Genomic DNA, 18,465 nt, shown 5'->3' with positions numbered 1-18,465 from the left:
CGGAAGATATATCAGGATAACGATGGACTCCAAGACAACAAAGATATACCTGGAGTCGAAGGGGCTATAAATACCAAGCCTCGCCAACAAATTAAGGCATTCAATTCTTAGGAGAAGAAGATCTAGTCTTAAGCTTATACCTCTTTAATGTTTAGAACTTAAGTAGATACAACAACTTGAGTTCTCTTTATTACTTTGGGAAGCATTTAAGATCTCTTGTAACCACCTAAACTTAATACAAACAATCATTCATTTCCCTGTGGAAGTAGACTAAATAGTCGAACCACGTAATCTCTTGCGTCATATGATAACTTAGATTTATTTGCATTACTTATTATTCTTTGTTATCGTTTTGATCTAAAGTACCATTTATTTACTTAGCATTATCAGTTCAACAGAGATATCTTTACTACTTAGTATACGATTCTCTGAGCTGTACACATTACGTAGACTATGGGAAAATTAGTAGTCACACTACAAAAGTTCATACAACATCGGATATGAAGTCGGTTTCTGACTGCAAATATGCATCTATTGAGGATTTGAATACGATAACATACACCGAAATCAAGCTCATACAAAAGATGTATACAATATCGGATATGCTTTGAGAAGGGCGCCAAGCCTCGAGGCTGAAACTTAAAATGCAAACAGAAAATGGGCTATATAGCCAAAATTGTGTGTTTCCTGGGCCATATGGACTTGTAAGCTTTCAGTCTGGGTCAAATGTCCAAAAGAATCTTTTGTGTGAAATGGACACAACTACCCTGCCACGTCCACCTATACCTCGACACGTTCTACTTCTTTCTTCAAAAAAACTAAAAAACGCATTCATCTTCATCTTCTCAAAAATTCCGCCACCCTCTACCAGAAACATCTCGTTCTCCATCTCCGCCATCACCAACGTGGAAAAATCAAAATTTCTCTTCAAAAAGATTTCATCACCACCACCAGCACCACCATCAATTATCTCCAAAACCCTTCTTCAACTGCTCTCCACCGAATCCATTGATTTCTTCCATCAATTTCACTGGGAAGTTTCTCGATCCTGATTGTTTTTCATGATTTTATTACCAGAACTCATCAATTTCTCGATCCCATTCTCCATCATTTCCATAACCATCCACAGTCAACGTCTCTCACCATCAACAATAAGAATTTGGGGTCTTCTCAAATCGGTTTATGTATCTTCTCATACCCACCATCAACGTCTCTCACCATCTACAGTGAAAATCAACACTATCAGAAATCTGTTTCTCCATCTTTTGCTAACCTTAATTGAACAACTCTTTGTTTTCAATCGGATTTGGGGCTTATTCTGAATTATTAAATCTTTGTAATTTAGGGTTTTGGTTTTCAATTTCCTAACTTGGGTTTTCAACAGAGAAACTGTGTATTGAGGTTACTGTAGCTGGAAAGATTGCTTACATCTCTGAGGAGCTGTGTATTGGATGTGGTATCTGTGTCAAGGTACCACCTTTTTTGCCTTTTTTTTTGTTCTGTTTCTTCCTTTCTTATTCAGTTGTCTAATTGGGGTGTGTTTTGTTTATTTTGATGTTGGAATAGAAATGTCCATTTGAAGCTATTCAGATTAATTTTGTGATGAAACCAGTTACATCATGTTTTTAAATTGGGTTGTATTTGTTTTCACCCATATTTAAACTTGGATGAAACCAGTTACATCATGTTTTAAAACTTTTTTAATTGATTTTCACCCATGTTTAAATTAGGCTTGGATGAAACCAGTTACATCCTGTTTTAAATTTGGTTTCATCGATATTTAGGCAGGGATGAAACCAGTTACATCATGTTTTAAATTGGGTTGTATTTGTTTTCACCCATATTAAGGCTGGGATGAAACCAGTTACATCATGTTTTAAAAAAAAAATTAATCGGTTTTCACCCATGTTTAAATTAGGCTTGGATGAAACCAATTACATCCTGTTTTAAATTTGGTTTCATCGATATTTAGGCAGGGATGAAACCAGTTACATCATGTTTTAAAAAATTTTGAATTTGTTTTCACCCTTGTTTAAACTAGGATGAAACCAGTTACATCCTGTTTTAAATTTGGTTAAATTTGGTTTCACTGATATTTAGGATAGGATGAAACCAGTTTCATTATGTTTTGCAATGTGTTGGATTTTGCAATGTGTTAAATTTTGTTTCACTGATAATGCAGTAACAATATAATCTCTTTTGACAATTACATAAGCCTTACTAATTTTCTTATTTTAAAAAGTATAGTCTCAACTTATGCGAAGAAAAAGAACAAATATACGGGAAAGTACATGCCATCCTGTACTATTTCTTGACGTACACAGGTACATCCTGTGTTGATTACTGAAACTAAAGTTGGAATAATAGTCGCACCGCTGGATATAACCAGGTGCGTGATGTATTTATTGCTTAATGTATTTGACTACGTCTTGTACTAATATTAAGAATGTCGTGCCGAAAACAATTATGCCAGTTGATGAATGGGGAGGAATTGACAATTTTGAGATTAGTATAGATTGTATTTAAAGGAGTAATCTTTGTTTGTATTAATGAAAGAAATGAAAACTCTGCTAAAGAGTGTTTCACTTATGTTAGAAATGAATACTATACAGGCCATCTCTTATTGTGAGTTAGAACAAAAATTTCAGTTGCACTTGCAAAATTAAGCAATTGTTGTTATTGTATCTGCCTAACATTGTTTATTTGAATTATGCAGGTACTGCTATTAGTTGCAGCTGAAGTTGTTGGATCTTGTGGCAGTAATGTAGTTAATGGGTAGCGGTGGTGTTGTTTTGATGATGGAGAAACTGGTTCTAGTGAAGTGTCAGGTGGACTGGTTGGTATTGCAATGGAATGATGCAGGAGATGACATTACATATGTGCAGGTGATGGCAATTGTGGTTGGCATGAGGCAGAGATGAAGGATCTGCAATGTTTCACGCACTCTGTTTTTTGCTCTGTTTCACGCACTCTGTTTTGCTCTGTTTCACGCACTCTGTTTTTGCTCTGTTTTAATTCGTAAAACAGAGCAATTAAATACTCTGTTTTTATTTGATCTGCAATGAAATACTCTGTTTTTATTTGATTACTTTGTTCTTCTTCAGTCCCGTAGCTATTTGAAGAAGATAGGGACATATTTGTCTCTTCAGGTTAATAAATAAAAAAGATTCTGAATCAAATATTCATTTTGACTAAATGAACAGTATTTTTCTGTTTTTTGGCTATATGAACAATATCTAAACCTAAGAATATATTTCACCCACAATTTGTTGCAATTGATCTTTTTGACCAATTTTGTGAAATGCAAAGGACCCGAGTCCAACATCTTACACCAAGACCAAACTCATACAAAAGAAATCCTTGTCCGCTGCAACTTACGAATAAGGCAGAGTTCATCCATTCTGAAAATGTTTTTGTTCGTCATGCCCTCGTCATGGCAATTCTGAAACAAGATCCGTTCATGATTTTCAACTGCAACAAGCTCGAAATGATCAAGAGACATCTGCAACACAATACTCAGTTTCGATTGATACTTCAAAGACCAGCCGCAAACGAGCCGACATACCTGCGCCTAACAAAGCAAACCAACAAAAAGAGGTGATTGCTACTACCCCAGTTCCCAGCTTCAAAAGTAGTAACGATGACCATCGTCATCAAAATCTGCGTCTACCATTAACTCATCATCCCACTATCATCCGAAGAGACTGCTACTGCCAATTCAATAATAAAAAAAAAAAACTATCAACCCACACAAGAAAACAAATACAATACAAAGAACATGGTGAGATCGTAGAACAACCGAGGAGTAAAAAATGCAAGCAAACGAATGCGTCACAAATGATCATAGTATTATCGAAACCCAACATAGAACGAAGTTCAAATGATCTCAACCGAGGAAGGTACAAAATCCCGGGAGCAAGCGGTACGATCTTCATAGGAGCAATACGGAGTCCATTATGACGGGGAGATGAACGCCACAAGCCTTTGATTGGTTCGGCCTTGAAATCTCGGAAGGAGAAACCAATTGCGTGAAACAAGTTACCAAATCCGAAAAGAAAAGAAGGGGAGGAGATGGAACCAATGATGAAGCACAATCTAGCCGCCTCACCCATCCTTATGCCATCAGCTCAAATCTTGATAAAATCATCAACTATGAAAGTGTACGGTCCAGGCAAAGCAATCACTTCCAAGGATAGATTCGAGAATTAACATTGAATCTCAACAACTTCTTCGACGGATCAATGAAACAAGAGCTTGACATGCACATTGTAGCATCTTCCGACTGTCGTACAACAACCGAGAAAACCATGCAAGTTGAAACCTACTGATGATAAATAAAGTTTTGAATAAAGAACTGAAAGAAATACAAGTAACACAAGAGAGAATCATGAAGGTGGTAACACATCACCGTGAGAAGATACAAAGGGCTGGTAATATAATTAATCAAAAACTGACCACAAAGAAGAAGTAAGAATGGGGGCTTCGGCTGATGTACATCCGAAGCTATCAACAATGAAGTCGAGAAGACGAAGAGACCAAGCGGTTAAAGGTATTAGACGCTTCCCGTCAACATTCCTACATGAGCTATGACGACTACTTCCCGGGACAGTGCATCCACTAGAAATACAAAGAGCCAAAACTGTGTAGCCATGTGACTGAACAACAAAGAATCTATATCCGAGAAGATCAAGGAGATCAAAGACTCGAAGAGAACCGAACTTCAACAAAGTAACTTTACATGGACTCTCCGCGTTTTTCTCTTTTCTCTTCATCAAGGTTTTGTCCCACTGGGTTTTTCTTGACAAGCTTTTAATGAGGCAACATATGCGGATCCAAGTCTCCTCAAAGACCATACCAAAGTGATGCATCCAGGTGATGCAAATCCAGAACCGAAGTCATGACCAACAAGGGGATTCAAGAAGACAAGAACACATATTGAATCGATAATCCAGAGACACATTCTAAGTACAAGATATGATTGATTTCCAAGCCTGCAAGTCTCGACAAAACAATCAGGGGGCTAATGTAAACACATGGATTTGTCTAGAGCCGAAGACATGAGAATTGGGGCTTCGGGTAATGACCAACCGAAGCCACCATTGACTATGACGTGGTCACAAAGGTGATGCTCCCTTAGTAAATGGTTGTTGTTGTATAGTAAAGCTCATATTGTAAAAAGGTTGTCCACTTGAGGTCAACACTAAGCCAACTTTTCTTATAAAAGGAGGTTGCCCAAAATGAGAAAGGTAGAGCTGATAGAATATCTTAGAAGAGAGAAAAAGAGTTCTCCATATGATTGTCTCCTCATTACCCTATGATAGTTTAAAGGTGTTTACACTCCCTCAAAATTTGAAGGAACGAGGACTGGTGGTTCCCATTGGATCAGTAACGTAACATACAAAGTCAATCATCCGAGTCAACTCTTCATACCAATATGTACATCAAGCTTGTGTAAAGATAGGAGGCCTCTTCGGAGACGGAACCGGCAGACAAAATGGTAGATTCCGACAACATTTTGGCTCATCTGGTTTAAAGACAAATCGACGATAACAGCTTTCTGTCAGATTACTGTCGTATGCGAAAAAGGGAACTTGCATGGAGGCCAACCCTTGATCGTAACCCAACTTCCTAGCAACTCTATCCACATTGTAGTTGACAGCACAAAATTTACTTTCGAAATACCCAGGGATGAAACCTGGAGTAACCATAGCCACGAAATCCCTTTCATCATCATCAAGTTGCGAATTTACCGAGTCCAACACATCATCGAGAAATACAGAATTGAGACCAAGGAAACGCCCCCACCCCCGGATTATCATCATATGGGAGTGCTCGAAATGACTTCAAATTATCGACAATCCATGGAAGCTCGTTACTTGCCTTCTTTATGTGAATATTCTCATACAGAGCAGCACGGGGATGACGAACTGGTGCAGGAGGCAATCGACCAGCAGCAACAACAGCATTATCCCTTCTCACAACCAAGTCTTGAATTCCAGATCGACTTTCAAAGAATCGTTCCCAGAACCACATTTGCAGGAAACTAGTAGGAACGTAGCTCTCAACTATGTGCTGATGACTATTCACAATCTCCACATCCGAGACAAGTGCATCCAAATGGCGGTATATTCCACCTAGAAACATAGGGACTAAAGGATAGGTAACACCCCTTGACATCTTAACATCTATTCTAAGAATGTCATCTCGAATGGTGTCCCTTGGTGAGCATTCAAAAAGATCATGAATCAACCAGTACGTCAAGAAAGCAGCAAGTTCGGCATCATCATTATGACCATGAGTTGGAGGATCATATGCCTTTATTATAGAAGGGAGTTTCTTCTTATCGACCGCTTCAGTGATACGAGGTGCCCAATAACTCATCCAACCTGAGAGAGAAGCACGCTTATCCTCCTTAACTGCTGCCCCAGGCGCACCAACACTCACTTTACGAGCTATAGTTTTTCGGACTTCTACCAAAGCATTGAATAAATCCGAATCTGCAACTTTCATGGCACCTTCAGGATTGGCTTCTTCGAAGCTATGCGAACTGTGAATCGGCAGCCCTGTAAGAGCGACAACGTCTTCGAAAGTAGGAGAAGCTTCCCCCAAACAAAGACTAACGTATGCACACCAGCAAATTAACCATCGAAAACAGGATAAGGGAAGAGCCTTGTTAGCACGAAAGATACTCCGATGAGTGGATAACTTCAGAGCATCTTCGATATTAAGCTCCCTAATACGCTGTAAATGATGCGGCTTCGATAAAATATAATGTTGCCACGAAGACCACTCATGACTCAGGAGGGTGGTTGAAACAAATTATATGGAAGGCTCTCGGTAATCCCCACGTTCAATGCATAATCGAGGTAAATTATCGAGAGGAATGACCTTGAGAGGAACAACTTCAGGGACTAGCAACATCGGACTTTCATCTATAGTATGATATCCCGAGGTAGACAATCGGAGGATGAAACCATCTTGGAAAACAGACCCATCATTGGATGTCTCAACAGATTCTACCCCGAATAAGCGTGCTCTTCTCATAAATGCGGAATCTTCTGCAGACAACTGCTTACCAGCACCGGACCTATGTGGTTCCATAATTAGACCGAAACCTCTAAACACACCGAAGACTGTAAGAAGGGAGGAAAGAGAGAGATAGAAAAGGGGATTCTAGAAGGAAAATAAAGAAGAGGAAGTGAGAAAGGGAGGATTTTATACGAGAAGGTATTAGAAAGCCGAAGGGTCGGGACACTTAGGAAAGAGATACACGTGTCAATCGACTAATGGAAAGATGGAGCGGTGGAAGAAAATCGAAGCGTTTAATCCTGCTTCATGACCGGTTTCAACAATTGCCGATTAGACAAAGACTATGTCCATGGAAACCCACAATCAGGGACTTAATAGCACGACAAGGGGCTGTGAAGGAAAGAACCCCAAGAAACGAAGTCAATATGTAAACTGACTGTTGCCATAATCACATATTTGGCAAACATCCAAGGGGCTAATGTAAGCACCTGGATTCGTCAAGAGCCGAAGACACTAGAATGGGGTTTCGGGTGATGTCAAATCGAAGCCATCATTGATGCTGACATGGTACTATTGGAAATATATGTTTTAAAACAAAATTAATTTTCATTTATTATTTTTGTTAATATTATTTTTAATAGTCTTAATGATCTTCATAAAAGAAATTTATTTTTATTATCAATCCTTTAACCGTTTTTATTTAGTGAAAGTTAATGGTGTTAATTATGTGATAATAAAGTACATTAACTATTGAAATTCTTGAGTACAAAAACATATTTTTGGTTGGAAATAAAGATAGAGTTTTTTCTTTAATGTCTTTAGAGTTTTGAAAGAACAAGAAAAATGAATTCTTTGAGAGAAAGAAAACTATTGTAAACAACAATCGTTTTCTACAAGTTTGATTTTGAACAAGAAGAGAAGTGTACAAGTATCACATACTTTCAAAGCACAGGAGCGGTTGTGAAAGAGATTTACTCGGCTGTTTTATCCTGGGGACAACGCGACATGGAAGAACTGCGTGCACAATCTTGGGCAGAGCCGCGAAACGTCTTAAAGAGAGCGACCTGGTCGTGACTCAGCCATAACATTATTTGTTTGGTTTTTCTTTGTGATTGTTTTGCAGGCGGATTTCGGCAATTGTTCCAACAAATTTAAGGCGATTTCTTCTGCCATTGAGATCAAACGAGAAACTATTGCTGGAAAAACGATAAGTATCATCCTTTATTTTGTTTATTGAATTACTATGGTATAGTCCTTCATTAACGAGTTAACATGATGTTTGGATTCTTAGATTTCTTGATAACCAAAAATTGAATTTTGATGTCAAATTTTAATAGATGATAGTTGTAACATGTTATAGAGTTTTCAGTGGATCTCTTAAAGTAAAATGAATTTGGTCTTGAAATTTATACCATATATATTAGATATCATGAGGATCGTCCCTATAAAATTTCAGAATTTTTGGCGTCCTAAAAGTATTTTTCAGGTATTTTACAAAACCACATAATGTTGCTGAAAATTTCTGACGAGTAGAAATTTAGTCCCGAATAATTTCGTTTTTCTGATCTTTGTGTTGTTATTTTGAATTCGTGTATAACATGAAACTTGTAGATCATGAAATTATATTCAAAAAACATTTTGAAATTTTCCATTTGGATTTGTGGTTTGAGAGATGTGGTCATTTCAAAATCGTTGTACTTGTATAAAAATATGAGATGTGATGCTTGAGTTTAGAGATGTAAGAACTTAGAATAAAAATCATATTTGATTTTATTACTTTACTTTTTTTTTTTTGGGAATGAAATTATAAGATTATTATTGGAAATCAAACTAGTGCACGACAAATGTTTGATAAAATGCTTAGTAGAAAGTTATAATCTATGACGTTATAACTATAAAACTTTACTTTGGTTGATACTTGGAGTTATAATTTTTATTTGAGTTTTAAGTACTTACATAAGTGCATACCTTACTTATTTTGGGTTACAAATGCTCGCATTTAAATGATTGTGACAGGTGATAATTTCACTTACTTGAGCAAGTTTTTGTTTTCCAATGAAAACAAAAATTGCGAGTAAATACTAGAGATTAATCGATGTATGGAGCAATGGTTTTGCTGATTTTTTTGTTGGTGTGGAAAGAGTGGACAATGGTATATGACCAATTGAGCTTTTAAAGCAAATGAGGTATGTTTGATGAACTACTTGTAGTTATTGTAGTGATCAAATAATTGCATTCTAGATTGAAAATAAATTGATTGTTCAATCTTAGAATGAGTTGTACGGGAAGTAGATATTGAGAAATGTGTGACTCATACAAGTTTGGAACTTATGAGGTAGAATTTGACACCAAACCAAAACCGAAAGAATAAGAAACTTAGTCAAAACAAATACGAATACCAACTCTCACCAAGAAATGAACATAATTTTAATTATGAAGTTATTTGATATGTTTGCATTCGGCATTGGAAGAATATCAAATATTGTTAACAATGCTTTTCAAGCTAAGTTAATGTGAATTGTGGATACGGTGAGAGGTGATATATATTGGTGTTTTACACCATATTTGTTTTGATAAGTTATGGTTCAAAAGTAGAACCGAGTCGTTTGAAAGAAAGTGGTGTTGAGTTATACTCACATCTCTAGGATTCTTGGTATTGGTATTGTCTCAAAAGTTTGCTTCGGGTAGAACTATCTTGTTAAATATGTTCATACCACCAAAATGAGAAAGAATCTAGTTTCCTGCGCATATCTTGTTTTTTAACAAGATTAAGATTAAAATTTTTGTTGAACTTGATCATTGCACTACTAGAATATATATGTTATCTATGGAATGTTTGAACCAAATATTATATTATTTATATGATATGACTAAAGCGTTGGAGTGCTTGAAATATGTGATTTTATCTTGCTTCTATGAAATTTTGGAGTTAGTGATGAGTATGAGATGTTGTGTTTCCTCTAAAATTTCTAAGGATTTTTTAAGTAACATGCATCAAATTTTACCCAACACCCCAAATCATGCAGACTCTCAATCTTGCTAGTTTTTAAAAGCATCGGATAAAACAAAATGTTTGAGAATTTTATAAGATATTTTTGGTATTTCACGTAGTCTAACTTGGTGACGAAAAATGATATTTTCAGTGATGAATTAGGCGATGTTGTCTACACGAAAAATGTCTGTTTATTCGTCCTCTATATTGTGCCAAAAGGATTTTGAAATTGAATCATTACTTTATTAGTTATGAGCAAAAACGCATAGCGCGTCAAATATGAATTTAGAGAAATTGTTTGCGGTTTGAAAAATAATTTCTAATTTTTATACGAATGAGGAAATTTTCTAGTTTTTGAATTGATATTAAACACTAAAATCCGTCGTCTAACGAAGTCTATAGAAATTTAATAATAAACGTGGATAGAAATGCAATTTGCATAAGTAACTTCTCAATTTTAGATATTTTGGTTTTGATTTGAAATTTCATTTTGAGTCGAAAATAGTGGGGGTTCTTTACCCTAGTATGTTTGAATGCTAAACTTTGATTAAAGAGCTAGCTAGAAAAAGAGATCACAAAATCATAAAGAGTGGATGTGTAAATAGTAGGACTAAAACGAATTTTAATCATCATTATTACTTTTTTTTGAGATACTTAAATCCTCATAATTTTAATCTTTGAAAAAGGTTTTAAAAACGAAATGTTTTAGTTTGCCAAATAGAGAAAGGGTAATTAATACTTGCTTTCATGTCGCTAGATTTACATTTTTGATTTGTGATATTGTTTCTACGATGTGTGATTTGTTGTGTATCATATTAGAAAAATATATTGAATGAGTTAAATGATGATTCTATGTAAACCCAACATGAAAAGAAAAACTTTGTAATCCCCATAAAAATGAAATGCATATAAATTTGATAAGTCAATATTTATTTTGAAACAAGATCCGAAGCAATTGAATCAAATGGTTTCAAAATTGACTGATGTGATAAAAACATAAGATTATTTGTTATATGTACATAAGTGATTCACTGAATTCGTATTCTAACTCATACGATGTTAATGAAACTGAGAACATGCTTAGTTTATTATTTGACATGAAAGACTTGGATGAAGATAGTGTAAATTTTGAATTGAAACATTTCTTTCGGATCTATTCCACTATATTGAAAAGGATTTGTAAAGAAATAAAAAATATAGTCTTTATGAACTAGTTTTCACTCATTTCATTCTAGTATTATAGTGATTGTGATTGTGTGTGATTGAACTAGAAAATGAAAATGAGTATGGTGGCATGGCATTGTTTCTTGCTACTGATGGACTATATGTATATTACTTCTATAGTGGGGGTTACATATATGCATATTTACTAATAATTCATGTATGGGTAATTAGTAAAACATTGAGAAGGTTATGAGGTGTCAGAAAAGAACTTTAAACCTAGAAATACACTATCTAAAAATGTTTACCGCAATCTTTTAAGGATATTATTGCGATGTTGATTGAGATATCCTCTCAAATGAATCCTTCAAGGGATAGAGTGATTTAGTCGTCCTCTACTAGATATAGGGAGAACAGACATATTGATCCAATGTGATAGTACCGCGGCTATTGCAAGAGTTGATAACCGTTAATTACAACGGTAGAGTCGACATATAAGGTGATAGAAAGCATTTTTTTATGCTATGAGAGTGGATTACATATGGTCTGAAAAGAATTATCGTTGATCCTTTGACGAAAGGATTAATAAGAAGGTGTGAATATATCGTATGGGATGATGTTGATGCCCATTGAGAATTGAGTCATTTGTGATGGATACCCACCTAGAAATAGGTTCAAAGGGAATAACGATTCACAAATGATATGGACATAGTTGTTCGTGATTGACACCCAACCTATAACTCAAGATTCCGAAGTAGGTTCAAAAGGTAATCCCTACCTATGAATGGAATCCCAAAATGTAGGTTCAAATGGGAGTAAGTCACCGATAATATATAGACACAGAATCATGCTTTTGAGAATTCATCCCACGCATGATATCCTGAAGCGAGTTAAGATTGAGTTTTTGTTTTCTAAAACTCTTAAAGGTGTCTATATCTCTATTTAGAGTGGGGTACTTAGCTACAGGAGTACTCTTGATATACTCACCTATATGTATGTGAAAGTGTGGCCGCTTTCTGTGAGAATATGGGCAATTCTCTAAATCATTCATTAAACCGGGATTCAAGCACAAGACCTTAATGTGCTAGCTTTAGACTTTACACTAGTAAGTTGTGTGTGTGTTAGACAATCTTTTTATCTCCTAGAGTTCAAAGACTTATGTTCACTCTATGGTTAGATTTTGAGAGAGTCTAGCACTATGTAAAGGTTCAAAATCGAAAGATACCTTTATTTATGCACATCACTGTACGGATCTTGCTCAATGTTTTAAAAATATAAGTGGGGGATTGTTGAAAATATATGTTTTAAAACAAAATTAATTTTCATTTATTGTTTTTGTTAATATTGTTTTTAATAGTCTTAATGATCTTCATAATTTATTTTTATTATCAATCCTTTGACTGATTTTATTTAGTGAAAGTTAATGGTTTTAATTATGTGATAATGAAGTGCATTAACTATTGAAATTCTTGAGTACAAAAACATATTTTTGGTTGGAAATAAAGATAGAGTTTTTTCTTTAATGTCTTTGGAGTTTTGAAAGAAAAAGAAAAATGAATTCTTTGAGAGAAAGAAAACTATTGTAATCAACAATCGTTTTCTACAAGTTTGATTTTGAGCAAGAAGAGAGGTGTACAAATATCACATACTCTTAAAGTGCAAGAGTGGTTGTTAAAAAGATTTACTCGGCTGTTTTATCCTGGGGACGACGCGACATGGAAGAACTGCTTGCACAATCTTGGGCAGAGCCGCGAAACGTCTTAAAAAGAGCGACATGGTCGTAACTCAGCCATAACATTATTTGTTTGGTTTTTCTTTGTGATTGTTTTGCAGGCGGATTTCGGCAATTGTTCCAACAGGTACAAATAGGCTGCCTCCAGAAGATGATTAGTGGTTTCCTAAATAAACCTCATTTGTAATAATACACGTGTACGGCTAAAGAGAAAAGATATTAGGGGACACGTGTACGGTACCTTCATACCAGGCTTTGCCTATAAAATGAGAGCTATTCTCCAGAGAGAGACGGAGCTTTTCAGAGAATTGTATTGTGTATTGAGATTAGTCTTCTCATAACCTTATGTCAATAATAGGGTGTTTACACAAAGCTAATTTAAACTTGTGGTAACTAAGGCATAATAAGATCCCATTTAAGGAAGACCTGAGCTGGCTGTGCCAGTGACAAAGCCACCTCCAGCTACACGACCAAAACCGCCGGTTTCTCGAGAAGTGTTAAGTATATGCTGGTTTACCTCCAGGAAGATCATCCTTTGGTGCTCTACTATCCTCCACAGAAGGTGGATTCAAGTGAGTACGAAGGAATTCAAGACCATCAGGCGTCAAATAATGATAGTAATGACCCCAAGCGAAATGCTGAGGAACGTATTCTTTTGACCTTTCCATAAACTTAAATCACTTATAGATTTGACACTTCAATATCCGGTTGTTTAACCAATTTAAAATCCTTCTTCACATACATCAATCCCTCTTCGCAGAGGTACTTTGAAATCTCACGGAAGTTCGTCTCTGACATAACCATGGTTGCTTCGAGGTAAGGTATTCAAAGCAACACAAAGTAATGAAGCTCTCTGTTTTGGAGATTCGAAACAGCAAAGCAAGCACTCTTGAAGAAGGTGACTCAACATGCAAGTAAAATTCTGAGGGCCAAGCTGGAAGACATCAACCCAAGAGTAGACAACGAACCTTGACGCAAAATTGCAAGATGATAGTTGGGAATACTGGTGCATTAACGACATTTCTTAATTTAGAGAGCTGCCAATGTAAGAAAGAGTATCTGTATCTAAATCCACTTGTGCATTTGTTAGCCGTTTATGTGCACATAAATCAGTTGGTCATATCTTATTCGGCTGAGAACATATAATTTGAAATTCCCTTGCCAAGCAATAGTCTCAGTAACTAATGCCTCAAATAAAGGCGCCTAACCAGGACATGTAGATATCCTCTGCTTTAATTTTACCAAGCTTCCTTTGGGCATCTTCTGAAGTTGTAAAAAAATGGGGACCAGATATACTCGTCACATCTCCCTCTTAAGATGCCCCGGCCAAACTACAAGCAAAAGGATGAGGGAATCGAATTTTCAATCTTCATTGTTGGGTGGTCGATGCAACTTGAAGACCCACTTGAGCTTTATTTCTGCAACTTGAAGTCTCTCCGACTCTCTATATAAACTGATAGATAGATGTAATACTCCGTACAAAATTATAAGAGTGAAATTAGTTGATATACATAGAAATATGGCTCAACTTCATAAGCTTGGATTTGAAGCTGAAACAAAATGCAGTGCGGATAAGTACTTTGGCATGTTTAGTTACAATGTTACTCAACTGCCTAAGTTTGTTCCTAGTATGTTCAAAAGTGTCGAAATCACTGAAGGAGATGGAACTAGCATTGGCTCTTCCAGGCTTTGGAAATATACCATTGGTCGGTAGATTTTTATATTATTTCAAATTATGGAGTTACTGTTTATGAATTATGCTACATGTCCCAAAAAAACGGAAAATGGGTCATTTGTCCAAATAATTTTAAAACATGGTTCAAATGAACGAGTAAAAATTAGTATGGGTGAAATGGACACCAAAAAAATAGCAAGGATAAAACTGGATTCATCCTGACTTAAACTTAAAAAATAGCAAGGATAAAACCGGATGCATCCTGATGTACATTGAAAATAAGAAAAAGTATTTGAAAATGGGTAGGATGAAACTGTTTACATCCTGACTATTTTTATATTTTTGTCCATTTAAATAGTATCAAAATCTAAATGTACTTTTCACCCAAAAGTTGTTGATTTTGGTCTTTTTAACAAATTTGTGAAAAAAAATTATTTTTTTCTCGTGAAAATTATTTTGGGACAGCCTTAAATTTTCATAATTGCTAAAGGCGACGTGTGCACGCGTAACACTAGGATGGGTTTATTTTGTTTGCTGTGGATCGGTACCCACCTCACTACCGGCATTTAGCAATGGTGTAATTTGGCGGTGAATGTCATTAATTGGAAGGCCTTGGTAATCTTTGAAAAACTGGGACGTCACCACTGGGCATCCCACATTTTATTTAGGATTAATGTTTATAAGCTTTTTGCAACAGAAAAATTCACACCAATCTTCTACGGTAATTATTTTATTCTACTTTGAATATATATTGGATGATTAATTAACGAGATGGTGAATCAATACAGAGGGACCGGAAATGGCACTGAAGGATAGATTAACATCATTCAACAAGGAGAAGAGGTCAATGGCTTATGAGTTTACGGAAGGAGAAATCATGAATTATTATAAAACTTTAAATGTTAAACTTGATGTGGTTCCGAAGCAGTGCGCTACTGGAAATGGGAGCTTCGTAAAATGGTCCTTGGAGTTTGAGAAGGTTAACGCTGATATCCCTGATCCAACTGCTTATATGGACGCCCTCCAGTTAGTCACTAATGAACTGAGTTCTCGGCTCTACTGAACAGTACCATATGTATAACCATTACTAAGAAACCCCAATTACGTACTAGTCCACCATATATATATAAGTATATCTATGCAATAAAAGGCAACTTATTTGCTTAATTATTAAGCGTACGTACTTGCGACTCTTTCGGTTTCAGATATGGTGTGTATACTTGTGTTGTGTTTGTGTGCATGTCAATCCTTTATAGATTAAGAGATTTGAAATTACTTATAGTAGATAGAAGTTATACAAAATTGGTCAATTAATTCAATAACGATAATTCCTGGGTGAAAAAGACATGTAAAATTTGATAATGTTCAAATGGACGAGAATGTAAAATAGGCAGGATGTAAACAGTTTCATCCAACTCATTTTCAAGTATTTTTTCTTATTTTTAATTTACATCAGGATGCATCCAGTTTCATCTTCGCTCTTTTTTAAGTTTAAGCCAGGATGAATCCAGTTTCATTCATACTATTTTTTTGGTATCCATTTCACCAATATTTATTTTTACTCGTCCATTAGAACCATGTTTTAAAAGTATTTGGGACAATGACCCATTCTCCGTAGAAGTTAATAATTATGATTAAAAAATCTCATACTAATATGACAAAAAAGGCAACATTTATGACCAATTATCAGGAGAAAAGAACAAATTTTTATGGTCAATAGTGAGACCACCAGATTTGATAACAATGAAAAAAAATCGTAAAATAAAAATTTAATACTCTTATTTGTACTTGTTAGTTAGATAATTCAAAGAGCTTTTCAAATATATAAATTTTACAAAAATCCCGTGTGTATTTTGAATATAGTTTTTTAATTTTTTTGACATATTTTTAAAACAATGGCATTTTTATAAATATATAAATATTGATTTAATGTACATTTTTACCTTTAAATACATATGTATAGTGCTACTTGACACTGAAGGTCATGTTGGCGATATTAGGGTTACACTATTTTGTCCGTTACGACCAACCCAAAAAGAGAGCTTTTAGTTATTATAGTAAGAAAGATATATACAAACCGACAATGACTCAACAACTCTCTCATTGTGGGAATAAAACAAATCAGCCTAGTCCATCAAGGTCTAGATTGCTTCGGTAAAAAAATAAAATCATGGTCTAGAAATGAACAACCGGCTAAGTAATTTAATTCATGAAACATATCAAGGTTATATCGACAAAGTTGACACAATCAATGGAAGCAGACGAAATAACCAGGATCGGGTCTTTTGGAGAAGAAAAGGTAACTTGGCCAGGAGTGTCCCAAAGGATGGCGCGAAGAGAGGATTTTTCGAAAATTTGATCCATAAAAAAGAAGTACGATCCTAGTTCCGGGAGGTTTGAATAGATTGAATATCACTTATGTCAACACTTGGTATGATCCTCAAGTTAATAACCAATTCGAGCATGTAACTGGTAACTCATACTCTATTATCTTTAATACATAAGTTTCTTCTTTGTCAAAGAAAAAAAACACAAAAAAATTTAATTCATGAAAAATTATCGCATCCGGTCTTTCAAATGGCCGATGAAAGTATTAACAAGGTTTTTTTGAGCTTGGATTATACTATGTACCTCCTTTTATAGACTTTCCCAAAAGCCTTTTTATATGACATCATGCTACATGTCCCTAAACCTCCTTAATTACCACTAATGTCACTCGTTCTCTAATACAACCTTCTCCTTTTCCATTCATTCCTCCCTTGTCTTTTCCATCTTATGAATGCCTTTTAATGGACTTGGGCCTTAGTCTCCAAATTCCCCATGTTTATGTTAGGCTTACCTCCTTTTTAAGGACTCTCTAGCCCTGCTAAGAGATTATTATTTTCATGTATCAACAACAGTTAACAGAGACGACAAATGACAACACCTTGGTCATCCCTTACCCCCATCAAGTATTGTGCCTCGTCAAAACTTTATCCATTCGTATAATGTAGTGGTATTTATAAAGAAGGCCCATCAAAAAGAAGGATATTTATATAACTCCCCATTTAAATAATGTTCTTCTCTTAGTTGTTTATGTTTGCTTGTAGGTAATTGAATATGTCGTTCATGTTTGAATGTAGATAATTGAATCTGTAGGCTATTACTCCACTATTCATTTTGTAGTTCCCCTGTCGTGTGGGGTAGCACAACCCTTTGTTATATATATTTTATAGTTCCCCTGCATCCAATAAACTAGGAAAGTATGGTACCTCATGCATCCAATCAAGGTTAACCCATTACTTTCTTTTTTTTATCGAATTTCCATCCAGCACCTTCTGAAGTTGCATAAAATATTGGGAACCAAAATGCTTTACAACAACATCACTGTAATAAGGTTTCAAAAAAAAAATAGGGTTTTCGAAGAGAGAGAGAGTCTGAAATAGTGGTTTTCGAAGCGATTTTTTTTCTGGGAGTTGACTTAGGTCAAAATTAGGGTTTCATTTTCGTTTGTCTTCGTGATTTCTGCTTGAGGGGGAGATTCAACTGGTTTTTCTTTGAGATTTCGAGTTTGTTTTAGGGTTAATTGGTTGTTTGGGTGGAGAAGTTCTATTTCGTACAGGTAAGAGATCCCATTCATTTTGATTTCTAATCTTACTGGTTTGGTAGAGTGGTTGGTTGTGTGTTCTATAGGTTGAAGTGAGGTATCGTTCAAGATATCATTTGGGTGATTATGTTCTTTATTTCTGTGTCCTGGAAAGAAAATAAAAATTAAGAAAGCACTAAACTAACAGCAGCAGAAAAACATCTGAAAGTTTATTCGTCTGAAAACACCATAAGAAGAGGAAAAAAAAAAGAACCACCAAAGATGATGAGATTGATCGGAAATCACAGCAC

At 35.4% G+C, this 18,465-nt stretch overlaps 1 protein-coding gene across 1 annotated transcript; it reads left to right on the top strand.

Moving 5' to 3' along the window:
- Positions 1-14,412: 14,412 nt before the first annotated feature.
- LOC113273877 (major latex protein 146-like) lies at positions 14,413-15,756 on the top strand. The gene is made up of 2 exons (XM_026523465.1): positions 14,413-14,620; positions 15,378-15,756. The coding sequence occupies exons 1-2, from the start codon at positions 14,434-14,436 to the stop codon at positions 15,650-15,652; spliced, it is 462 nt and encodes a 153-aa protein (XP_026379250.1). The 5' UTR covers positions 14,413-14,433; the 3' UTR covers positions 15,653-15,756.
- The last annotated feature ends 2,709 nt before the right edge of the window (positions 15,757-18,465 follow it).

This window comes from Papaver somniferum, chromosome 4 (assembly GCF_003573695.1).
Source record: "Papaver somniferum cultivar HN1 chromosome 4, ASM357369v1, whole genome shotgun sequence".
NCBI lineage: Eukaryota > Viridiplantae > Streptophyta > Magnoliopsida > Ranunculales > Papaveraceae > Papaver > Papaver somniferum.
Note: the sequence above shows the minus strand (reverse complement) of the source record. Positions and strands in the feature narration are given on the sequence as shown.

Excerpts from the sequence above, each read along its gene's own strand:
- LOC113273877 (XM_026523465.1), top strand. The coding sequence starts at position 14,434 with ATGGCTCAACTTCATAAGCTTGGATTTGAAGCTGAAACAAAATGCAGT. Across the intron at positions 14,621-15,377 it reads GCTTTGGAAATATACCATTG|AGGGACCGGAAATGGCACTG; the intron begins GTCGGTAGATTT and ends GAATCAATACAG.